General features: G+C 38.7%; 1 protein-coding gene across 1 annotated transcript in view; it reads left to right on the top strand.

Moving 5' to 3' along the window:
* The window catches only part of BBS7 (Bardet-Biedl syndrome 7), a 51,990-nt gene extending 44,860 nt beyond the window's left edge, over positions 1–7,130 (top strand). The window contains exons 18-19 of the mRNA XM_026647803.1: positions 2,902–3,025; positions 5,979–7,130. Coding sequence (XP_026503588.1) covers positions 2,902–3,025; positions 5,979–6,115 — 261 coding nt within the window. The 3' untranslated portion in view covers positions 6,116–7,130. The remainder of the gene's footprint in view (positions 1–2,901; positions 3,026–5,978) is intronic.
* The last annotated feature ends 8,107 nt before the right edge of the window (positions 7,131–15,237 follow it).

Raw genomic sequence — 15,237 nt, 5'->3', positions numbered from 1 at the left:
TGATATTTATGTTCCAATTGATTTATTTTATAATTATATGGTAAAAATGAGATTTTGTAAGCAAGTAGTTTTTAAGTGAGGTGAAACTTGGGGTATGCAAGACAAATCAGACTCCTGAAAGGGGTACAGTAGTCTGGAAAGCTTGAGAGCCACTGCCCTACAATAAAGGTTTTTTGACTAGAACTTTATTAACAATTCTCTTGATATATGAGCCAGAAAGGAACCTGGCTCCCTTTTTCATTTCTGTGTTTGGTTCTGTAGCACTAACAGGAGTAAAATATAATAAAGGTTTGTTGCTAGTTAGCAGGCATGACTTGGAATAATATACAGGGAACTGCTCTGTTAAGTGCCACTTTACATAGACATTTTTCTGAGGACAGTCTCCCTTGAACATCCCAGTTAAATACATGGAGAAAGTTCACATCTCACAGCACTGTTGTTTCTGTCTGTTTGGAGATTCAGGCAGCATAGCATCAGGTCATGTTGAGGAGGTTGTCTCTTCAACCATAAAATAGATTTTTTTGTTTGTTAATGAAAGTTTAGGTTTAGAAGAAATAGATGAAACCACCAGAGAAGTGGTGGTATAAAATGCTAGTGAGTAAAAGTTTAGTCTGTCCTCTTAAAGTGTCAAGAAGAGTTTAAGCAACTGTTCTTTCCTTATTTCATGGTATCATGTTGTGTTCTTTTTTTAAAAAAACCATAACTTGAAATGAAGTCTGTTTGTTTTTAAACACTATTTATAAATAGTTTCAGGTACTATACTTGCCCTAGATTCCTAGAAGACCCACTGGCAACTTCTTGTGACTTCTGCAATCTAACTTTCCTACCTTTTCTTCTTTTAAATGTTTGTCCCTGTTTCTGTGTGAACAACCAAACAGCAATGGGAAAGTGACTACTAAATTGGAAAAGTGGCACTGACTATATGCTATGTGCCCAATTCTAATCCTATTATAGTTAATGGAAAGACTTCAATTGCTTTTAAGGGGAATGGGATGAGACCTAAAGTGCTGTCACTGCTGCACTGTGTAAACAAACTGAAAACATAGAGAATTTGTTCTCTTAATTTGTAACAATAGTAGCTCAGATTTTTAGATAAAGTGAGGGGGTTTTTCATTTAGGGTTTTTTTGGTTTTTTTGTTTGTTTGTTTGTTTGGAGTGTCCTTTAACTTTTTAGGGTGGTGATTATATTTCTTGGCTACTGGATTGTTTAAATTTTGATATTTTATTTTAATATATGTGGCAGTCAAAAAAAACCCCTTTGAAATAATCTTTCCATCCTCCAGTACTCAGTTTGTATCCAGAGGGAGAGTCCCATTCCTGCAGCCACAAAAGAATAATGTCTGCCTTTAGTCTAGAAATGGTTAAATATAAGGAGGGATGGGGGAGTATTGCTCATAATCTTAATTTAGTCTGAAAGAGCAAAGGATAATTTGAGCTGAGGTCTTTTTAAATATTTTGTTCTCATAAATGAATTGTCAGTGTAAAGCAAGATTATGTAGTCTTTGATGGAGTTCTTTCTCCTAACTACTTGAAAATATATTTCTGTTCTTTCTGTGGACTTACTGAGTTTAAAAAGTGACTATGTAAAAATGACACTTTCTTACTCAGCAGATTTGATCTCTGGGTATCCTATTTTCTGATGTTGGTAACCAAAATATGTTTTGGGAGTTTTATTGCTTTTTACCCTTTGCAGTCTTGAAGAATCAGCATAGTTGAAGGAAACTGAGCAGTTTTTTGTTCCTTCTTGTGAAATAACATAATTGTTTATGTAATTATTGGCACTTCTGAACACCTATATAACCTGGGCTTGTCCTGGAGAACCTTGCTTACAAGTGGTGATCAAGGGGAAAAACCAACAACAACCCATCTTGATTCTCAGATTGCAGAGTTTCTGGGGCTGTCAGCTAGAGAGAACATCTTTTTAGTTGTAAGCTATGCCTGTTAGATGCAAAAATTTAATGGGGAAAAAAACCACAACTCCACAATGCCACTTTTAGTGGTCTATTTCCACAATAGAACAACATTGTAAGATAACTATAATACATGTTGTTAAAATTATATGTTTAGTTTAAAAAAAAAAAAAAAAAAGTTACAGGACCAACTTCTTATGGAGTCAATTCCAGAGCCAGAAGATAATGACAATTCTAAGATTTCAGGTGCCCCAATTCATTCTCTTTGAATTGGCCAGGGCAGGTTGAACTATCACTCCTATTTTTGACAGCCAGTAGTTTCTCTGTTGAATTTTTCAGTATCAGTTCCTGTGTTACTGTAATATTCTCTACATTGGGATATTGCGGTTTGTACTTTTACTCACCTCAGAAAGCTCCAAAACCCAAACTGATTTTGTAACATAGAAATGGCCTGTTGAAGTAACTCCAAATGCTTGTTCACTTGATGATTCCTTCATCAATCCATAGACTATTTCTAAAAAAGGTGAGCAAACTAGTATTTAAAAGTAACACCGTCTAATGTGGTAGCAAATTCTGAGTAGGATCCATTTTCATCTGATGATACTGTTTCTTATTCTGAATTCCCAGAAAGACACCAAAATCAGATTGAAAAACTCAGTATACGATCACTGTTCAGTTCCAAACCACCAGCCAGTGAAGAAACAGTATTGATGAACTGTGAAGGGGAGTCATATTCTGCTGGTGTTCAGAAATGGAAGCTGTAACACAGGGGTTTGAGAATCCAGCGTTAAAAGTGGGCAGTACTGTTTGGAACTTAGTGAGGAGAGGGAGAAAAATTATATTTCCAAAATAGTAAGAGCAGTTTTGAAGGACTGTTTCACCTATCTATTCACTGCCTCCTGTCAGATCTAAACTCCATTTTCATTTCTCTTAGGTTTTTAGAGTTGACAGCCTTTTAATTCTTTTATAACGTTTTAAAATCTATTTTAAGGAGTTGCAGGTTCATGAGGGAAACATGGACTTCCTGATACCAGAGTACCGCTGCATTTTAGAGGAAGCAGACTACCTTCTTGAAGAGTACAAGAAACAACCTGCACATCTTGAGAGACTTTATGGTTCGTTCATTAATAGAGCTTTTCTCTTTTTTAGCTTCTTTTTCTTTACGCTAAAAATATTAACAGCCAGAGAGAGAGAGAGAGCAATAGACAGGATAAAAATATAGTTCTAAGTTTTCTAGTAATAGCACTAGACTAAATTGGCAGGTAGGTACAATCTAGTAGCAGCAGGAGGACCAGTGGATCACAGTGAATATGCATGTAAAACTCTTCTGGGTAAACTTAAGAGTCTGGGTATTACTGCAGATTTTGATATTATGAAATAAAACTGAAAAATAAAGGTAAAAGTCAAATTATGCACTTAGTATTATTGACATACATATAAGAACAAATGCAAAGTACGCCACTTAGGAAGGAACAAGCATTTGCATATATACAAAATAGGAAATGACTGCCTAGGACAGAGTACAGTGGAAAGGGATCTGGGGGTCATAGTGGATCACAGGCTAAATATGAGTGAACAGTGTAACGCTGTTGCAAAAAAAGCAAACGTTATTCTGGGATGTTAACTAAGAGGAGTATTGTAAGCAAGACATGAGAAGTAATTCTTCCGTTCTACTCCGCACTGATGAGGCCTCAACTGGAGTATTGTGTCCAGTTTGGGGCGCCACATTTCAGGAAAGATGTGGACAAATTGGAGAGAGTCCAGAGAAGAGCAAGAAAAATGATTAAAGGTCTAGAAAACATGATCTATGAGGGAAGATTGAGGGGGACATAAGTTTTCAAGTACATAAAAGGTAGTTAAAAGGAGGAGGGAGAAAAATTGTTCTCCTTAACCTCTGAGGATAGGATAACAAGCAATGGGTGTAAATTGCAGCAAGGGTGGTTTAGGTAACAATTCCTAACTGTCAGGGTGGTTAAGTACTAGAATAAATTGCCCAGGGAGATTGTGGAATCTTCATCATTGGAAATTTTTAAGAGCAGGCTAGACAGACACCTGTCGGGGATGGTATGGATTAATGGTTCTCAACCCGGGGGAGGGGACCCACTGGGGGGCCGTGAACTGGTTTCAGGGGATCTGCCAAGCAGGGCCGGCATTAGAGTTGCTGGGGCCCAGGGCAGAAAGAGGAAGCCCCACCTTGTGTGGCTGAAGCTCGGGGCCCCGAGCCCTGCCACCTGGGGCTGACGCCAAAGCCTGAACAACTAAGCCTGGGCCACTGGGTAACTGCCTTGTTTGCTACCCCCTAACACCAGCCCCAGCTTTTATATGCAGAAAAACAGTTGTGGCACAGGTAGGGTATGTATAATGCATCCAGGTAGGGTGACCAGATGTCCCGATTTTATTGGGACTGTCCCGATATTTATTTGTTTGTTTGTCCCACGTCCCGACCGATGTTCGGTCGGGACGCGAATTGTCCCAATATTTTGCCCTCTGGCGCACAGGCGGAGGAGGCTCGCGCCCCTTCCCTTCCCCATTGGATCCCTCCCCAAATTCCCGCCCTGGCCCCGCCTCTTCCCCAAGCACGCCGCATTCCTCCTCCTCCCCCCTCCCTCCCAGGCTTGCGCTAATCAGCTGTATGGCTGCGCAATTGCTGGAGGGAGGGGAGAGAAGTAGGATGCGGCAGCCCGCTCAGGGGAGGTGGAGGCGAGCTGGTGCGGGGGGGCGGGGCGTGGTGCTGCCGATGGGTGCTCAGCCCCCACCAATTTTTCCTATGCTCCGGCGGCTCTTGGGTGGTTATGGGGTTTTTTTTGCTTTTGTTTTTGTTCTTTCCTCCACTGCTGGCTCTTGGTTTTTTGTTTTTTGCTCTGCCGGCACACCCTCCCCCCACTCCGATATTTCACGTCTCTCATCTGGTCACCCTAGGCACAGGTAGGGCGTGGAGTTTTTATAGCATGTTCGGGGGCCCTAACCCAGAAAGAAAAAGGTTGAGAACCCCTGGTCTAGATAATACATAGTCCTGCCTTGAGTGCAGGGGACTGGACTAGAAGACCTCTCATTGTCCCTTCCAGTCCTATGATTCTATATGAAACTCTTCAGAAACTCAAGAACGATTCAGAAGAGAACCTTAGAAAATGAATCAATGAGATCTAAGGCAGTGCTGAAAATTCAGGAGTTGGATTATTCTAATGAGATTCATGCACTTTATTTAGTGGAATGCTAAAACAGAGGGATGACTGTGTTATAACCCCAATTCAGGAATGCATCCTTATTCAGGACAGCTCTTCAACACGTGCTTAACTTTGGATATGTGTTTATGGCCTGTTGATGTAATATGGCAAGTGTTATCTTGACCAAAGATGGATTTAAGCATGTCCTTAAGTTCTCTCCTGAATCAGGCTCTAAGTCATTGTATTTACATTGAAAGTCAAAAGTGAAAGACATAGTGGGAAATATAAATACAAATCGTAGATATATAAAATTGAAATCTGATTTTTCTACTAAAGTTCTGAACTTGCTGGATCAGAACTTAGTAATACCGGTAGAAAAATTCAAGAACTGACCAATTCACAATGCACCAGAAGCCTTGAGACCCTATTGATCTTAAAATTATCCAGTGTTGAATGGAATCTTTGCATATCTGGATCTTGAAATCTGTAAAGTAATCACGGAAGCTGCTCACAGCACATACAATCTGCAGGTGTGACAGTGAATAGGCTTCAGTAAGCCTACATACACAGGCTGTTGGTTGAATAACACATTTTAAAACTTTTTTTTTTTTGTTAAGCAATTTTCTTTCTGTCCTAAGAGCACCTTCCACTTGAGATGCAGGTAATTCAAAGGCAGAAATGCTGTTATTTGGAATGTAGCTGAAACATAAAGTATTGTAGGATCCCAGGGCCTTTGGTACTTCAACTGTAAATGAATTTTGAAACATATTGCATTAAACTAAATAATTTTAGTTCTATAATCTAAAAGAAAGTCAACCATAATTTAACTCAAATTACATTAACAGTAGTTTTCTTTTAATAAAAATAAAGCAAAGACTAAACCTTATCAACATTATTTTTGCAGGCATGATTACAGATCTCTTCATTGATAAATTTAAATTTAAAGGCACAAATGTGAAAACCAAAGTTCCTCTTCTTCTGGAAATTTTGGACAGTTATGATCAAAATGCACTGATTGCATTCTTCGATGCTGCTGCCTAAACTAGAAGAAATGATATACTGGGACAGTTTTCTTATTGATGTGAATCAGGGCAATCAGATATTGAATATTTTTAATTTAAGTGCTTTTAGTATATCTTGATTTGCTTTTATGTATCTAACATTTTGCTGTGTTGACAGTTCTATAATGTGGTCCTGTACTTGTATTTATTACAGTACGTTCAGAATTTGAGCTGAAAATAACTGTAAAGCCTATTGCATATAAAGTATGTTTACTTGAATACCGATCATAATAGCTGAAGAAAATTGTGATAGGATCAGGTGCAAAGACTTAAATTTTTTTGAAAATACTAACTTTTATTACTCTAGTTAAACAGGACATGGGAGAAGATTCCACAGTTGTAAGAGTTCTAGAGAAACAAGTCTTTGTGGAGTTGGCATCTGTCTAATATTAAATATATTGGGGGAAATTAAGAAAGTAACAATTGGAAATGTATAGCTATATCAAACTGTTTAAAATAATCTCTGTATACAGAAAATGGTACAATACTGTAAATTACCTGTATGTTGTATATATTCTAGATATTGAAGACAATTTTGTATGTAGGAAGGGAAAGAGGTACTTAGTTGCTTGAAAGGGTAATTAGGTGTATAATTGCATTATGTTGCATAAGCCGTCTAGTAAGTATAAAATTCTTAAGAACGCGTATAAATTATTGTGTATATAGTCCCCTTAGAAGGGATTGAGTTAGATTGTCTCCATACTGCTCCTATGCCTGAAATGCTCACTGTCACAATCTATCAGGCGCTTACCCTCTTTGTGGTTTTTTTCCCCCTTCCAAAACCTCCCGAAAAATTTCTATTACAAAGTCCACAGTCTCTAACATCTTTTAGTAACAATGGCATCTCCTATCTCTCTCAAAGAATTTTTGAGAGAACACTTTTCTGTCCTATGGATTTAGATGGTAAGCATATTAGGGCAGGAAGACTAACTACTTTTGTCTTTTTTCAGCATCAATCATGCTGTCTGTGCCTAACAAAAAATAAATCTATTTTCAACGAGTGATGTTGGATTTAATTATTTACACTTGCTTAATAGCCAATGCAGTTATGTAGCATACCAGATGATCCAGAAGCAGTGATGGTGAACTGAGCCTTATAGCATCATGGGGTGATGCCTAGGAGCCTTCCTCATAACATGTCAAAATCTAAATTTTCATTTAGCAAACAATTATGTTTCTATCCCTCATGTTTGCCAAGAAAAATTTGAAAATGTGACTCAAGTGTAACTGATGCGGTGATGTTTGCCAACAACCTACATCAGCCATTAGAGCCACAGAGGAAGCTGCCTTCCTTCACCCCCACTACCCAAAAAGTCAGGATGCTCTGCTAGATTGGCTTTCCCCGTGGTTGGAATTACACCCCTCATGGCTCCACTTCTTTGCTCTGACCTATTGCTGTTATGGGCCAAGTGAAGAGCATGAATTAAGTTCTGGTAGTTTCTCGTGCTATCCACTTAGGGCACCAAAATTGTGCCTGAGTATCCTAGCTTTTTTTTTCACTTTTATAATCATTTCTTTTTACATTTTTTTTCCTGCTCCCTGCTATTGTGTGAAAGACCCACTCAAACAGAAGCCAGGCCTTGATCTTGCATCAGGATCTGACAATACTGTCCCCTGCATGTGTTTAGAATCCCATTGTACTAATGTAGAGGTCTGCAGGAGCAAATCAAAATTGACTGACTATACCAGCATAGTCGTGAAAATGATCACATAAAGTGCTGTCAATTACACAAAGTAATGAGAGAAGAGGAAATGGTTTTTCTCTTTAATTTCTTGTTAATGTTTAGGATGTTTTTAAACAACAGTAGGTTAACAATTTTCAGATAGCAGTGTGGTTTTTGGAAGTTGAAAACAACTCTGTAAGTGTGGAGGCTACTATCAAGCCTCTTGCATCTGGCTTCCTTTTCTTCCTCATATTCCCATTAACCCCACCACTATGTAGGAGATAAGCTGACCCATTCCAAAAGCAATTGTGCGTTGGTTTTGAACCTACTGTTTCCTTTGCTGTAGAGATCCAGAAGTTAAAAAATCAAACAAACTGAGCAATTACAATTATTCCAGAACTTTAGAAGTATGGATGAAGAATTGCCTGCTATAAAATTAAATCGAAAGACCATCCTGAAAACTAGATCAGATGGTATTTTAAAATAATGATTCTTTTCTAGTTATTGGTGTTAAAATGACAGTTAAAAGGGAAATCAAGAACCTATTTTGGGTCTCATTCAACACGATCAAGATGCAAAGAGACTAAGGTATACATATTTTGCTGACATATGCTTTTGTTCAGAAGGAATCCATCCAAGCTGACAAAGAATGTGCCTGATGGGTGTAATTATTTACACCTTAAATGACTGCTTCTTGGAGCAGCTAGTCCTGGAACCAATAAGAGTAGAGGCAGTTCTTGATTTATTCCTAAGTGGAGCACAGGATCAGGTCCAAGAGGTGCATATAGCTGGAGCGCTTGGTAATAGTGACCATAATATAATTAAATTTAACATCCCTGTGGCGGGGAAAACACCACAGTGGCCCAACACTGTAGCAATTAATTCAGAAAGAGGAACTACACAAAAATGTGGAGGTTAGTTAAACAGAAAATAAAAGGTACAGCACCAAAAGTAAAATCCCTGCAAGCTGCATGGGATAGAGCCAAAATAGAGGCTCAACTTAAATGTATACCCCAAATTAAAAAACATAGAGAACCAAAAAAGAGCCACTGTGGCTAAACAACACAGTAAAAGAAGCAGTGAGAGGCAAAAAGGCATCCTTTAAAAAGTGGAAGTTAAATCCTAATGAGGAAAATAGAAAGGAGCATAAATTCTGTCAAATTAAGTGTAAAAATGTAACTAGGCAGGCCAAAAGAGAATTTGAAGAACAGCTAGCCAAAGACTCAAAAAGTAATAGCAAAAAATTTTTTAAGTACATCAGAAGCAGGAAGCCTGCTAACCAACCAGTGGGGCCACTGGATGATTGAGATGCTAAAGGAGCACTCAAGGATAAGGCCATTGCGGAGAAACTAAATGAATTCTTTGCATTGGTCTTCACGGTTGAGGATGTGAGGGAGATTCCCAAACCTGAGCCATTCTGTTTAGCTGACAAATCTGAGGAATTGTCCCAGATTGAGGTGGTTTTGGAACAAATTGATAAACTAAACAGTAATAAGTCACCAGGACCAGATGGTATTCACCCAAGAGTTCTGAAGGAACTCAAATGTGAAATTGCAGGCCTACTAACTGTAGTCTGTAACCTATCATTTAATCAGCTTCTGTACCGAATGACTGGAGGATAGCTAATGTGCTGCCAATTTTTAAAAAGGGCTTCAGAGGTGACCCCGGCAGTTACAGGCCAGTAAGCCTGACTTCGGTACCGGGCAAACTGGTTGAAACTATAAAGAACAAAATTGTCAGATACATAGATGAATATAATTTGTTGGGGAATAGTCAACATGGTTTTTATAAAGGGAGATCATGCCTCACCAATCTACTAGAATTCTTTGAGGGGGTCAACAAGCATATGGACAAGGGGATCCAGTGGATATAGTGTACTTAGATTTTCAGAAAGCCTTTGACAAGGTCCCTCACCAAAGGCTCTTAAGCAAAGTAAGCAATCATGGGATACGAGGGAAGGTTCTTTCATGGATTGATAACTGATTAAAAGATAGGAAACAAAGGGTAGGAATAAACGGTCAGTTTTCAGAATGGAGAGGGGTAAATAGAAGTGTCTCCCAGGGGTCTGTACTGGGACCAGTCCTATTCAACATATTCATAAATGATCTGGGAAAAGGGGTAAACAGTAAGGTGACATAATTTGCAGATGGTACAAAACTACTCAAGATAGTTAAGACCCAGGCATACTGCAAAGAGCTACAAAAGGATCTCTCAAAACTGAGTCATTGGGCAACAAAATGGCAGATGAAATTCAATGTTGATAAATGCAAAGTAATGCACATTGGAAAACATAATCCCAACTATACATATAAAATGATGGGGTCAAATTAGCTGTTACCACTCAAGAAAGAGATCTTGGAGTCTGTGGATGGTTCTCGGAAAACATCCACTCAATGTGCAGCGGCAGTCAAAAAAGCGAACAGAATGTTGGGAATCATTAAGAAAGGGATAGATAAGACAGAAAATATCATATTGCCTCTATATAAATCCATGGTACGCCCACATCTTGAATACTGCATGCAGATGTGGTCACCCCATCTCAAAAAAGATATATTGGACTGGAAAAGGTTCAGAAAAGGGGCAACAAAAATGATTAGGCTTATGGAACAGCTGCCATATGAGGAGAGATTAATAAGACTGGGACTTTTCAGTTTGGAAAAGAGACAACTAAGGGGGGGATATGATCGAGGTCTATAAAATCATGACTGGTATGGAGAAAGAAAATAAGGAACTGTTATTTACTCCTTCTCATAACACAAGAACTAGGGGTCACCAAATGAAATTAATAGGCAGCAGGTTTAAAACAAACGAAGTATTTTTTTACACAATGCATAGTTAACCTGTGGAACTCCTTACCAAAGGATGTTGTGAAGGCCAAGACTATAACAGGGTTCAAAAGAGAACTAGATAAATTCATGGAGGATAGGTCCATCAATGGCTACTGGCAGGGATGGTGTCCCTAGCCTCTGTTTGCCAGAAGCTGGGAATGGGTGACAGAGGATGGATCACTTGATGATTACCTGTTCTGTTCATTCCCTCTGGAGCACCTGGGATTGGCCACTGTCAGAAGCCAGGGTACTGGGCTAGATGGACCTTTGGTCTCACCCAATATGGCCATTCTTATGTTCTAGTTGGTTACCAGACAACAGTCAGCTTAGAATTCACAAGTAAATCTAATGTTTGATGGCTGTTTGATCTGGATAGTATATACTAAAGTACTGAATTATTTTTTATTACCTAATCTTAATATTAGACCAATGACCAAAATTCAGAAGGCCAAGTGTTATACCCTTGTGAAAGGTTGTCTCCCAATTTGTAAACAGTGGCCCAGCTGCTGAGGTCTTTGATCCAGTCCAAACATCCTCTTCCCGTGGATAGTTATTGCATTTACCCCAAATTTGTGCATCTTCGAGAGTGGGCAGCATTCCTCTGCCCCCTCGCCCCCCTCTCCCCCCCCCCGCTTCGTTCCCACCTCTCCTGTGGAAGAAGCGGGGAGTCCAGTGTACAAAAACGTACATTTTCCAACATCCACTGGGGGTACAAGGTGTTCTCTTCAGGGTTGGCTTTCCAAGACAAGGGCTTGCACCAATTCAGAGTGACCCTCTGTTGCTTTTGCTAGCTTTCCTGGCAGTGCAGCTGCAATAGAAGCTTGGAAAGTGCTTGCTTTCCTTGAAGTGCTGCTGCCAAAGGGAACAATCTAAACATTGGTCCACACTGTGCCTTTACTCAGCTTCTTCATGCTTGTAATCTCCTCTGCGGATCCACTGGTGCAGGTAGATGCAGGTAGTGCCACAGAGGCTTTATTGTTAACCCCCTTGTGTCAAAAGTAGCATGCACTGTGTACATGGGTCTACTCAGTTCAAACTGGCTCTATTCTCACACTGGCTTCCAGTTTATTTAAAGATTAATTGCATGTGGTGTTAAAATTATTTATTTGTATTACAACAGTGGTTTTAGAGGTCTCATCTGAGATTGTACAGTACCTAGCACAACTGGGGCCCAAATACCTGAGAGACAGTCCAAAGAGCTTACAGTGTACATTAGGATGGGAAATAGAGGCACAGATAGGAAACGTGACTTACCCAAGATCACAAATCTGGTCACTAGCAGAGCTGGGAACAGAATCTAGGTTTCCTGAGTCCCTGGCCAGTTCCCTATCCACTGGACAATGCTGCCTCTCCATATTTATGTGATTTACAAATGCAAATAAAACAGCACAAAATAAAATGAATTTTAAATTATTTTCAGCATTTCTGGTGCTGGAATACTTTTGTTTCTTGTGTATCTCTTCACAGAGTAGTAATATAAAGAAAATGTGCTACATTCTATAAATCAAATGGCCCTTAGAACAATGAATTTAGCAATAAATATATTTATAGTTTTACCATATTAAATCAAAGTTTGTATTCATTTATCATCTTCAAGTAACTAAAGTCTGTTCCCAATGTGAAATGAGCATATTTTTTATTCCATGCCTTTTATTCATCTTTCTACAAGTGTTTTCTTCTACTGTTTACTGAAAGAACGGTAAAATGTCATTTATGAACATTTTTATTGTTTCAGAATCAAAATTATAATGAAGATACAATATTCACGTAAAATGTATCATCCAGGAAAAAAAATCAGTGTAAAATCAGCCAAAAACTTCTTGGAGGGGAGAAGAGAAAGCAAAAATATGTGTATGTATATCCTGAACATATAATAAATTAATAAATGTTGCTTTAAATACTATAGGGGATCATGGTTAAATATTCAAAGTTGTGGACACATTTCATTAATAATTAGGTAAAACAGATAATCCTTAATAGCCTTATTTTTATACTTCCATAGCTAGGATATTTTTTCACCATCTTAATAATAGAAAATCCCCATTGCATATGAACTTTACATAAGCTATATTTAGCTCAAAAAAGAAACCAAGAGCAATTAATTTAGATCATATCAGCAGTAATTTTGTTTGTCTAGACCAGTTGGCTTTTGATCTACCAGGCACTAGAAAAACTTTTTTCATTAAATATATTATGTAAAATAAATTAATGTGCTAACTAGAACTATTTCCTGCTTCCCTCCCATGCCCACTCTCCTGCCTCAAAATACAAAAGCAAACCAGTAGGAGGGACTGGTGGTGATGGGATCAGTGGTTCCATGTCGCCTATAAAGGTGTGATCCTGCAGTCTTTATGTTGGTGAAATGAGTTGTAATGGTCTGAGTTCAATTTTTAGTGGATAGCTTTTCTCAAAGAACATTATCACAATGGTGCCTTTGTCAGTGTCAGCAGAAGGATTGAACATTCATGAAGACTGAATTATTTTCTGACTCCCAAAGGTGGTCCCTCCAGAAATGGGTGGAAACATTAATGTGATAACTTATACTGCCAGTGTCATTGCTATGCTAGTTTTGAAGAAAAACAGAACTTCAGTCTTATGTACATCAGTGTACACCTTTAACACAAGCACTACATTAACTATAGTAATATAGCAATCTTTTTAATATTAATTTTTATTTACATCATATGCATTTCAAAATATAACATCCCAGAAAAGTTTCAAACCTTAAAAAAAAACCAAAATCAGTGGTTTTAAATACCACTACAAATCTCATTAATAACATTTACCATGTTTCAAAATTCACTCTGTAAGTAAAGGCCTGTATACTATATGTAGATAGTTTTGTAATACTGTGAACTTTTACAAGGATTATTATTAATTTACTGTATGTTGTTATAACACTCAAAGTAAATGTTTACTGTGAAATAGGCACTATAAACTGCCCTTATAATGAGAAAGATGTCACATACAGCATCACTTATCTACAAGATTTTGTGCCACTTAATAGCATGGGTGAACCTTATATACAGATGATAAAAATGTGATTAATAATTTTAAAATGAATCAGTAATTTGAAATTAAAAAATCACTACCCATAGAGGGGCATATACACACAAAAGTGCCAACTCCAAGTCAGGAAAACAAGCTATTGGGTCCTTACACAGGGCTGGAACTAGGAGTATGGGAGATGCTGCCACACCCCCAACTTGAAGTGGTTTCTATTATATACAGGATTTACAGGTTGGTACAATGGCTCTCAGCACCCCCACTATAAAAATTATTCCAGCACCCCTGAATCCTTGGTAGAAAAAGAAAAGGAGATAAACAATTCCCAGTTACAGACATAAAAAACAAACAAGCAATGGGTAGCTGGTTCACACTGTGGGGCAGAGTCTAGCTAGCATGATTTTTATATTTAAAACTATCCCCTGGGTCTGGGAGTTTAGATGATCCAAAGTCCATTGAAGTAAAGTGAGAGTCTTTTCATTGACTTCAATGGGCCTTGGATCATGCCCCATCCTAGGCAGCAGAGTTAAAAGGGTAATCTGACCAAAACTGGGGATGAATCTGCCTTTTCTGTGTTTGGCTCCATTGGAGGAGTGTGGCAAGAGTTGAGCTGTTATCCCATACTTTTTGCTGTAAAATTTCTGCTTTAGGGTTTGGTGTTAAAATCCAAGCGCACATAGCTCTTATATTCTGCACTGCTGCTGATCCCTAGTATAATAGGATTTAATTAATACATATGACGTACTGAGTTAAAACTATCTACATGAAATAAAATTGTTTTCCAATTCGGACTGTTTTGGAAATATATATACTCCATCATACAAGATACCCTAAGTTGGGTTTCTAAGTTTTCATAAAAAATAGATTCTTATCTAAAAAGAGAGATTTTATTCAACAATGATCACTGCCTTCTCCACTGCACAAATATACAATGTAAGGGCTTGTCTACACGAAGAAGTTAATTTGGATCAAGGTAGGGTGTGAATATAGAGCATAACTGCTATTGCTAACTGCCTGTGGGGAGCTCTTATTCTGGAATAAGGTTTTTCAAAATTCCAAATAAATTTAATCCACTTCCAGAGTAGGTTAAACTAAACAGTAGCAAAGAACTCTTACTCTTCTGGTGTAAGAGCATCCACACAAGCAGTTAATCAGGAATAGGTGGCCCTGTAGATAAGCCCTAATTAAATCTAGTTTTACTTAAGAAAGTGAAAAAAGAAAAAGATTATAGTGATGTAGCCTCCAGGCTCAAATTCACCTCGCTCCTTCTCCAAGAGTGTGTTAATTCTCCGTTAGTGGCAACTGCCTGGCTCACAAATGCGGAATTACAAGACTGAGGCCATAGAAAACTAGGAGGTTGAAAGAACGAGGAGTACTTGTGGCTGAGGACACCAGGCCCGTGCCGTGAGCCTCCGCACCGAGGACTGTCTCATTTGTCGGGGATCTTTGTCACGGGTTTGCCGGGCACGGAGTTGCTTTACAGAAGAGGCGCGCGCCCCGGTACAACCCCGCCCGGCCTGACATTCTAGGCGCGGAGCAGCCCCGAACCGCCAACGCCTTTTTTACCCGACTACCACGTGCCCGAGGGTTTGCGAGATCGGGGC

This window comes from Terrapene carolina, unplaced genomic scaffold, assembly GCF_002925995.2.
Source record: "Terrapene carolina triunguis isolate 2854851 unplaced genomic scaffold, T_m_triunguis-2.0 Scaffold66, whole genome shotgun sequence".
NCBI lineage: Eukaryota > Metazoa > Chordata > Testudines > Emydidae > Terrapene > Terrapene triunguis.
Note: the sequence above shows the minus strand (reverse complement) of the source record. Positions and strands in the feature narration are given on the sequence as shown.